Source organism: Gadus morhua, chromosome 12 (genome assembly GCF_902167405.1).
Source record: "Gadus morhua chromosome 12, gadMor3.0, whole genome shotgun sequence".
Classification (NCBI taxonomy): Eukaryota; Metazoa; Chordata; class Actinopteri; order Gadiformes; family Gadidae; genus Gadus; species Gadus morhua.
The window spans coordinates 44,386-54,790 of NC_044059.1; the positions used below are offsets into that span (position 1 = coordinate 44,386).

Here is a 10,405-nt window from a genome sequence, read left to right on the forward strand (position 1 = left end):
TACTTGTCTACTGGGATAGCATACTGGAATACTAGTCTACTGGGATAGAATCCTGGAATACTTTTCTACTGGGATAGAATCCTGGAATACTAGTCTACTGGGATAGCATCCTGGAATACTAGTCTACTGGGATAGCATCCTGGAATACTAGTCTACTGGGATAGCATCTTGGAATACTAGTCTACTGGGAAAGCAGACTAGTCAAATACCTGGGTATTTGGTTGGATGATAAACTGTCTTTTGGGGTCCATATTGACAGCCTTTAAAATAAACTCAGTCTTGGATTATGGAGACCTCATTTATATGCATTCGATTGTCTAGACTGTTTTCCACTGCTAAAGCACTAATGGGTAAATGACCCCTCTACAGTTCAAATGTTACTTACCATGGTAGTGTTTACAGGGTAATCAAAAATAAATAAACATGCTGGAAGACTAATAAAAAAGGTATAATATAATGTGCGCACAAAATATAATATAGTAACTTCATGAAAAGTAGCAAATTCTAGATACTGCTGAATCCCATTCTGCTTTGTAACCTTTATAGGAGCTGCTGGAAAATGAAAGAAATCTGCTGATGCGTTTGTTATATTCTTTATTGCTAGGTAACAAGGCATAGATATATTATACATATATATATGCATTTCAGTTGAGAGGGTTAATAAAAGCATACCACAGGCGTGTTTAGTGACTTAATGGTCCTAACACCACTAACCTAATTAACTAACACCACCTATCACGTCGTAGAACACTTGGTAGAAAGACGCTCCATCACAAAGTGCAATCTTCTAGTCTCAGCCAGACCATTTCAGTTCATAAAGACAATACATACCCAACAGTTGCACTCGTTACTTTTAGACTTGTAACGTAGCGCACAAAAAACAGGATAAAATAGTCTGCTATCAAGAGACAAAGTTGTGTTGAACACCTGACTAACCCAAGGGAAAGTTCAAAGCCCAAATGAAGGGTTAGCAGATGAAAGAGCGACCCCATAAGCCTCGTCCACCAATCACACAGGAAAGAGGTGCCGTAACGTAAGGCCACGCCCACTGGAAGGAGGTGCTGTAACATAAGGCCACGCCCACAGGAAGGAACAAGGCATGGAGGAGGTCTTCAGGAGATGAGGCTGAGGTTTCATTTCAGATCCAGGACCATGGACGCTGGGTTCTCCAGGTACTGCCGCCACAGGTTGGAGAACCTGCACATGGTGGCCCCGTCGATGACCCTGTGGTCAGCCGACCAGCTGACGTTCAGAATGTGAGCTTTAACCAGCTCTCCGTTGGAGTCAAACCTTGGAAGGATCTGGAAAGGGACCAGAAAGGTTTGATTAATATAGAACAAGGCATTCTTTTGGTTAGTGATGAGGACATAAGTATGGTTCCAGATGTTTCCATGGTAGAAACAGGCCTCACCTGGATCTTGCCCAGAGCTCCGATGGCCACCTCAGGGGGAAGAATCACCGGCTTGGCATAAGTTCCTCCAATCTTATTCCGAAATTAAAGGAATTTCATCATTAGCCTATTAGTGCAATTGCAGGCCTCGCCTCTCTACCTCAGAGCTAAAGGAGACTTACGGAGCCGATGTTGGAGAGCGTGAAGGTTCCTCCGGTCAGGTCGGAGGTCCCCAGCTGACCGGAGGACCCCAGCACCTGGAGGCGGTTCAGCTCTCTGGCGATCTCAAACACGCTGAGAAGCTGAACGTTCTTCACGTTGGGCACCAGCAAACCCTGGCTGGTGTCCATGGCCAGGCCGATGTTGTGAGCCGCCTACACAACAACATTCAAAATCACTTCATAGAATCAGCAGCAACTATTGGGTTAGGGTTCTAACCCTAACCCAACTGTAGGTCGCCAAGAGTAGATACCGGTTTTAAAGTAAAAAGAGTAGAATCCTGTTTCACATCTGCTCAACAAGAGCAGAAACCCATTCTCCACCGACTTAGGAGTAGGAACGTATAGTATAGTAGACAGATGTTCTCAGAGCTCCTATGCTGACCTTGTAGGTGATGTTCTGACTGGCCTCGTCCAGAGACGCGTTGAGGACGGGGAAGTGGAGCAGGCCGAGGGACGCCGCCTGCAGACCAAGAACATCATCAAAGAGATCCCAGGGACCCAGAGACAGACAGATAGTCCAGAGCCAGAGGGACAGAGTCTCCAGAGACAGAGAGACAGCAAGCCTAGAGACCCAGAGACAGAGAGCCAGAGACAGAGAGCCCAGAGACAGAGAGAGCCCAGAGACAGAGAGAGCCCAGAGACAGAGAGAGCCCAGAGACAGAGAGAGCCCAGAGACAGAGAGAGCCCAGAGACAGCGAGCCAGACCTCACCTTGATGAAGAAGGGCATGTAGCTGAGTTTAACACCACGAGCCTCACTGATGCCCCTGAGATCTGATCTCAGAGCAGCCAAGCGACTCAGGTCCACCTCATCACAGAGGCCAAAGTGGGGGATCTTCAGGGCCGCCGTCATCGTCTTCATCATGGCTCTATGGAAGCCTGTCCAGAAACAAGAAGAATGAACCATCATGAAGTACTCCTCCTCATCACTACTACTACTACTACAGTGGGGTACTAGTACTACTACAGGGGGGTACTAGTACTACTACAGGGGGGTACTAGTACTACTACAGGGGGGTACTAGTACTACTACAGGGGGGTACTAGTACTACTACAGTGGGGTACTAGTACTACTACAGTGGGGTACTAGTTCTACTACAGTGGGGTACTAGTTCTACTACAGTGGGGTACTAGTACTACTACAGTGGGGTACTAGTACTACTACAGTGGGGTACTAGTTCTACTACAGTGGGGTACTAGTACTACTACAGTGGGGTACTAGTTCTACTACAGTGGGGTACTAGTTCTACTACAGTGGGGTACTAGTACTACTACAGTGGGGTACTAGTTCTACTACAGTGGGGTACTAGTACTACTACAGTGGGGTACTAGTTCTACTACAGTGGGGTACTAGTTCTACTACAGTGGGGTACTAGTACTACTACAGTGGGGTACTAGTACTACTACAGTGGGGTACTAGTACTACTACAGTGGGGTACTAGTTCTACTACAGTGGGGTACTAGTACTACTACAGTGGGGTACTAGTTCTACTACAGTGGGGTACTAGTACTACTACAGTGGGGTACTAGTTCTACTACAGTGGGGTACTAGTTCTACTACAGTGGGGTACTAGTACTACTACAGTGGGGTACTAGTACTACTACAGTGGGGTACTAGTACTACTACAGTGGGGTACTAGTACTACTACAGTGGGGTACTAGTTCTACTACAGTGGGGTACTAGTACTACTACAGTGGGGTACTAGTACTACTACAGTGGGGTACTAGTACTACACTGGTGCAGTGTCCTCTACCTTTCAGAGGCTCGGTGACATCCTGGCTGCTGAGGACTGGTTGGGGCCTGGCTGGCAGGCTGGCTGGCAGGCTGGCTGGCAGGCTGGCTGGCTGCACCTCCTTTGGTCTTTGGGACTCACGGGTCTCATGGAATGGAGATGGAGGCAAGATGGCTCCCGTCTGCTTCGCCAGAAAGTTGAGAATATCCTCCTTGAGAATACGTCCATCTTTCCCAGTCCCGACAACTTCGCTCAGTTTGATCTGACAGGAGAAAAATGGAGTTAAGACCCAACAGCTAGATACCAACAAGCTATGCTGTCTATATTATCAGGTCAGATACCAAACAAGCTAATGCTTATGATATTACCAGTGCTAGATACCAAACAAGCTAATGCTAATGATATTATCAGGGCTAAAAACCAAACAAGCTAATTTTAATGATATTCCCAGGCCTAGATACCAAACAAGCTAATGCTAATGATATTACCAGTGCTAGATACCAAACAAGCTAATGCTAATGATATTACCAGTGCTAGATACCAAACAAGCTAATGCTAATGATATTATCAGGGCTAAAAACCAAACAAGCTAATTTTAATGATATTCCCAGGCCTAGATACCAAACGAGCTAATGCTATTGATATTACCAGGGCTAGATACCAAACGAGCTAATGCTAATGATATTATCAGGGCTAAAAACCAAACAAGCTAATGCTAATGATATTCCCAGGCCTAGATACCAAATGAGCTAATGCTATTGATATTACCAGGCCTAGATACCAAACGAGCTAATGCTATTGATGTTGCCAGGGCTAGATACCAAAACCAGACCTTCTGTTAATGATATTATCAGAATCTACTGTATATGTTGTTTACGGTTCTATTCTACTACAAGTTCTTTAAGATTATATTCTAGTACGCATTATGTTTAAGGTTATATTCTACTATATGTTGTTTAAGGTTTTAGGGTTAGGATTAGTTCTAGTTGTATGTTGTGTTTAAGGTTCTATTCTAAGGTTCTATTTTCGGGTTGCGTTTTAGGTTCTAGGGTTAGTTCTAGTTGTACGTGTGGTCCTACGTTGTTCTCCAGGGCCAGTCTCCGGACTGCGGGTGTGGCCTGGGTCTTATGGCCTTTGATCTCCTGATGGGTGTGCTCCTCACGAGACATGGCCGGGGTCTCCACAACGTCTTCCTCCTGGGCCACTTCTGGAAAATGACATAAAACATATCGTACATGTAGAACCTCTGCAGCTTCTATAGCAAATAGAAAATATGCAACACATATAGAATATACATGTATCACACAGAGATAGGGTTAGCCTACAAGACTAGAGATAGGGTAAGCCTACCAGACTATAGAGATAGGGTTAGCCTACCAGACTAGAGATAGGGTTAGCCTACCAGACTATAGAGATAGGGTTAGCCTACCAGACTAGAGATAGGGTTAGCCTACCAGACTACAGAGATAGGGTTAGCCTACCAGACTAAATCAGGACCTTCTCATTACCCGGTATCATCAGGACCCTCTCATTACCCAGTATCATCAGGACCCTCTCATTACCCGGTATCATCACAACCTTCTCATTACCCGGTATCATCACAACCTTCTCAATACCTGGCCCGGTGTCGGTCTCGATGTCCACTAGGGGCTTCCCCACCAGCGCTGTGTCGTCCGCGGCGTAGTGCAGTCTGCGGATGACGCCGTCGTAGCGGCTGGTGATGGTGACGGACGCCTTGTCGCTCTGCACCTCACATATGCTGTCGAACTGGGAAACCTTGTCGCCCTCCTTAACGTACCTGAAGAGACCAGGGATCAGAAAGGGGACACCAGGAGACACCAGGGGTCACCAGGAGACACCAGGGGTCACCAGGAGACACCAGGGGTCACCAGGAGACACCAGGGGTCACCAGGGATCAGCAGGAGACACCAGGGGTCACCAGGAGACACCAGTTATTTTGGTCTGCAAGCGTGACACGTTGGACACACACATACTGCATGAATGCTTGAAGTAGTAAACGCGGAAGTAAGGCGGAAGGTAGTTTGCGACGTCAGTTCAAGACGACCCCACTGATTGGTCAAATTTGGGGGAAAGTTGCGGTGGTTGGTTAAAATTGCGACACCGCCCTGAATTCGCGGTGATTGGTTGATGTTGCGCTGGATTTGCAAATCGCAACATGGCGAAATCCTGGATGGTCTGTTAAATGGTTGAACTGCCCATTTAAGGCCCTGATATACTTCCAACTGATTTTTTTTAGCTTGGTTGCAAAGGCTGTGGAACATCTGCCGAATTCTACAGAAAATGTTGATCTGATTGCACCGGACTCGCCATTTCTGCTGCTTCATTGAATCTGTTTGGTTTGTGCATGTGCGTGCGTGCGTGTGTGTGTGGTCGTGGCGCGCGAGTCCTGGCTTGTGTTTGAAAACACCAGGAGACTCTCTGTGGACCCATTTTACTGATCCCTAAACTGTAAAATCAGGTAAGATTTTTTTTATAAAAAAAAAAAAAAAAAAAAAGGTACAAAATATATTGATGAACATAAAAAAATACAAATAAAAGTTAATATACAGGATTATAGCCGTAGGCTCATTTATATCCTTATTCCTTAGTTAGGGTTAGGGTTAACCCCAACCCTATAAGGACACTCACCATTCCTTCACTACGACCTCCATGATTCCTTCTCCGATGTCGGACAGTTTGAACTGCATGATGGGTCCGCTCCACGCTACGGGGCAGAGAAGAGGTGAAAACACCAAGAGGGGTTCTTTCTAGATCTAGGGTTAGTGTTGGGGGCCAAGGTGAGTTCTAGGGCTAGTTCTAGGGTTAAGGTCAGTTTTAGGGTTAAGGTTAGCGTTAGGGTTAAGGTTAGCGCTCGGGTTAAGGTTAGCGCTAGGGTTAAGGTTAGCGCTAGGGTTAAGGTTAGCGCTAGGGTTAAGGTTAGCGCTAGGGTTAAGGTTAATAGTAGGGTTAAGGTTAATAGTAGGGTTAAGGTGAGTGCTAGGGTTAGTTACATGGCTACTCAGATGCAGTGTTTCCCACACATTGACAAGACTATGGCGCCCCGCCATAGTCTAATTTCGGCCGCTGTCACGTTAAAATTGTACCGGGGGCGAAAATTGTACCGGCCTACGTCATCGTTTGTTTACATCCTGACAACCTGCCCGGCAACAGACGAAGCGATGCAGAAAACATGTTTCCAAACGACGAAATAACATAATACAGATAGCGGATCGCTATCTGTATTATGATAGATAGCGATAACACTTGTTTTTACTTTATATTTGTATTGTATTTAATTGTTTAATCGAAACAATAAAAAAATGTGCCCGCGAAACGGGTTAGGGTTAGGGTTAGGGTTAGCTAGTAAACTGAGAGCTGAGAGACCGATCGCGTCAAATGACGTAGGAGGGTTCTTGAAACATAATAGAGATAACGGATCGCTAGATAACACTTGTTTTTAGCTAGTAAACTGAGTGTTTTACGCAGGTTTCATAGTCTAGAATGTTCAAGAACCTTCCTACGTGATTTGACGCGTCATTTGACGCGTCATTTTTTTATTGTTTCGATTCAACAATTAAATACAATACAAATATAAAGTAAAAACAAGTGTTATCGCTATCTATCATAATACAGATAGCGATCCGCTATCTGTATTATGTTATTTCGTCGTTTGGAAACATGTTTTCTGCATCGCGTAGTCTGTTGCCGGGCAGGTTGTCAGGATGTAAACAAACGATGACGTAGGCAGGTACAATTTTCGCCCCCGGTACAATTTTAACGTGACACCGCCATAGTCTCTGCGTGCACATGAAGTTTTTTTTTTTTTTTTTTCTTTTTGCTCAGACGAAGTTCGTGTCGCTCTCATTGGGATTCCATGAGAGCACGACGTTCGGCTGTCTGCCTGCGACTGTGCCGAATAGCCTTCTGCAGCCGAATCCAAGTTGGCAATCCTTGAACTTTATTTAAATGAGTCTGGCGAATCGTGATGAAAGCCAATCAGTTTAGCGTGCGTGTGCTTACGTTGCAGAGGGTCTTGAGTTGTCTAAAAAATAGAGAGAGCGCGACATTCGGAATTTTGCATTAACGTATGAGCACTACCTTAACAGCATCCATGATCAGTAAGTTAACTAACTGTAAACATACGATGCTCACAGAGGTGATGCATTTTTAGATGCATACTGTTTGAGAACATAGAACTCCGTTTGACCTAGTGCACACGCAAACATAAAAACTGAGTTTTTATAAATGATTGTTTCCCATGATAAAAACTCAGTTTTCGTGTAGCCTAAATGAAAGGGCAAAACGTATGAAAACATGTGTTTTCCCATTGTGTAAACGGGGGGTTTATACAAATGTATAGCCTATGAAACGATTGAGAAGGTGACATTTAGGCCACGCCATTGTGTTTAAATAGGCGTACACTGAAAAAAGGAGATTGGCCATCTGTTGTGTAGAATGTATATCTGCAGAAATATACGCCAAGAACGGCTAAAGATAATTCCATAATTTATTATTTCATCTGAATGCAACGTGAGCTGCAACAATAGTGCACCACAACTCAACAAATACAAAGTCCATAATCAATACCAAGGAATTAGTTCTTTGTTAGTGTTAGTTTACCATTAGTAGGCAAACCACCGCGCATGTCCAGTTGGATGCCGCCGCCCCCCCCCCCCCCCCCCCCCATAGTCTCCAAAATTTCTGTGGGAAACACTGAGATGGTTAGGGACTAGGGTTGGTTAGGGTTAAGCAGTAAGAGACCATCGTACCGCATCACATAATAGGAGCATGCGTACAATAACAGGATTTAATTGAATGGATCGGTCCGTTGTCACGATACCCAGTCCAGCTGTTGGCGTCAGTGTCAGACCGAAATCAGATATCAATATCAGTGCATTAAAGGCTAAGGGCTAAGGTGAGTGCTAAGGTTAAGGTGAGTGCTAGGGTTAAGGTTCTAGGGTTAAGGTTCTGGGGTTAAGGTTCTGGGGTTAAGGTTGTGGGGTTAAGGTTGTGGGGTTAAGGTTATGGGGTTCTAGTTCGGGGGCTGGGCTTTGTAGCACTACAGCCCAATCTGATGTTTTCTAGAGTTGGTTTCCAGAGTTGCATCTTGAGGTTATTTACCACTGGTTGTATGGAAGAGCCTCTCATTGTAGAGGTTGGACAGGCAGGCCCGCGGGGGCTGGTCCCTGGTGGCTTTAAAGACCCGCACACACCGACGCTTGTAGTGGTGGGAGAGCTGAGAGACCAAGAACAACCAGGAGACTATTGACACCATTATAGAATATAGAGCCCACTTATTGACACCATTATGGAATATAGAGCCCACTTATGACACCATTATAGAATATAGAGCCCACTTATTTACACCATTATATAATATAGAGCCCACTTATTGACACCATTATAAAATATAGAGCCCACTTATTGACACCATTATAGAATATAGGGCTCACTTATTGACACCATTATAGAATATAGGGCCCACTTATTGACACCATTATAGAATATAGAGCCCACTTATTGACACCATTATAGAATATCGAAAAATACTGTAAAAGGTTTCAAATCTAAAACCCTGTTATGATAATGTTGTGGTAGGGTAATTATCATGTTATAGTAAGGTTGTAGTCTTTAGATTGTGCTGTTATAGCCACGGTAGGGTAATTTTATGGTCATTAGGTCATGTTATGGTTATTAGGGTAATGTTATGGTGTTTTATGATAAAGTTGGGCTATGTTATTATCATTATCGTACGGTTGTTGTCGTTTTCTGGTGAGGTTCTGATGTTGTGGTAATGTTAGGGTCATTAGGGTAATGTTATGTCGGTCATTTGGGTAATGTAATGGTACTGTTATGGTCATTATGATTATGTGTGGAATAGTTGAATAGGGGTTTGTTACAGATGTACTTGATCAAAGTACTATGAAGTCTTCCTAAACAAATAAATATTTAACCAATCGTCTCACTAAAGCAATCCTTTAATAGTCTTTTGGATTGTTAAAAATAAACCCAGCAGCTCAATTATAGCAAATATAGATGTGTTCCTTAATAACATGCATGATCCCTTGTTAACATAACAGATAAATGATAACTTACCAGTCTTCTCACTAAACTAACTGAGCACCTTGTAACCGCCGCCATCTTGCCTCCTTGTAGCCCAGGGTGTGACGTAAACCACACGCCCCTTTGAGCAGCCAATCGCGTGTCGTCTTCTTCTTCGTATCCATTATGGGGTTAAAAGACGTCCTGATGACGCAATACCGCCCCCTGCTTGGGTCAGCTGCACGTTGGACCTAACCCTAACCCCCTAACCCTTAAGTTAGTAGAAGAAACAACCTACCGGTTTCACCATACATCATAGATTAGTTTTAAATGTATTCAGGTTAACGAGTTAATCATTAGTAGAGGAATGAATCATGGATGCATAATGACAACATGTGGATAGATTACTTAATATAATATATATTAATATTAGTATATATATAAAGAGTCCTGCATTCGACACTGTAGACCATACAATACTTTTGGACAGGTTAGAAAACTGGGTGGGGCTTTCAGGCACAGTCTTAAATTGGTTCAGATCCTACCTACAAAATAGGAACTACTTTGTTTCCATCTGCGACTTTGTATCAGAATCAACCAACGTGATGTGTGAAGTCCCACAAGGTTCGATCTTAGGACCCTCTTTATTCAACATGTACATGCTCCCACTAGGGCAAATCATGCATAATAACAATATTGACCATCATTGCTATGCTGATGACACGCAAATCTATGTATCGCTATCACCAAATGACTATCGGCCCATAGATCTGCTGTGCCAGTGCATTGAGCAAGTGAAAGACTGGATGTGCCGAAATTTCCTTCAGCTAAATGAGGATAAAACAGAGATAATTGTATTTGGTGCTAAAACGGAAAGGCTTAAAGTAACCCAACACCTTCACTCTCTGTCCCTGAAAACCTCAATCAAAGCCAGAAATCTAGGGGTTATCATGGATTCTGATTTACATTTCGAAAGTCACATCAAATCAGTTACAAAATCTGCATATTATCACCTTAAAAA

At 44.0% G+C, this 10,405-nt stretch overlaps 1 protein-coding gene across 1 annotated transcript; it reads right to left on the reverse strand.

Annotated features, from left to right (window-relative positions):
* Nucleotides 1–577: 577 nt before the first annotated feature.
* dbt (dihydrolipoamide branched chain transacylase E2) lies at nucleotides 578–9,548 on the reverse strand. The gene is made up of 11 exons (XM_030372433.1): nucleotides 9,439–9,548; nucleotides 8,464–8,578; nucleotides 5,992–6,067; nucleotides 4,959–5,140; nucleotides 4,422–4,549; nucleotides 3,364–3,604; nucleotides 2,322–2,488; nucleotides 1,994–2,071; nucleotides 1,573–1,764; nucleotides 1,412–1,483; nucleotides 578–1,301 (listed from the first exon to the last, which is right to left on the reverse strand). Exons 1-11 carry the CDS (start codon nucleotides 9,481–9,483, stop codon nucleotides 1,134–1,136), a joined length of 1,464 nt encoding a protein of 487 aa, XP_030228293.1. The 5' UTR covers nucleotides 9,484–9,548; the 3' UTR covers nucleotides 578–1,133.
* Between the last annotated feature and the right edge of the window lie 857 nt (nucleotides 9,549–10,405).

Excerpts from the sequence above, each read along its gene's own strand:
- dbt (XM_030372433.1), bottom strand. The coding sequence starts at position 9,483 with ATGGCGGCGGTTACAAGGTGCTCAGTTAGTTTAGTGAGAAGACTG. Across the intron at positions 2,489-3,363 it reads TGTCACCGAGCCTCTGAAAG|GCTTCCATAGAGCCATGATG; the intron begins GTAGAGGACACT and ends GTTTCTGGACAG. Across the intron at positions 1,302-1,411 it reads GAGCTCTGGGCAAGATCCAG|ATCCTTCCAAGGTTTGACTC; the intron begins GTGAGGCCTGTT and ends GTCCCTTTCCAG.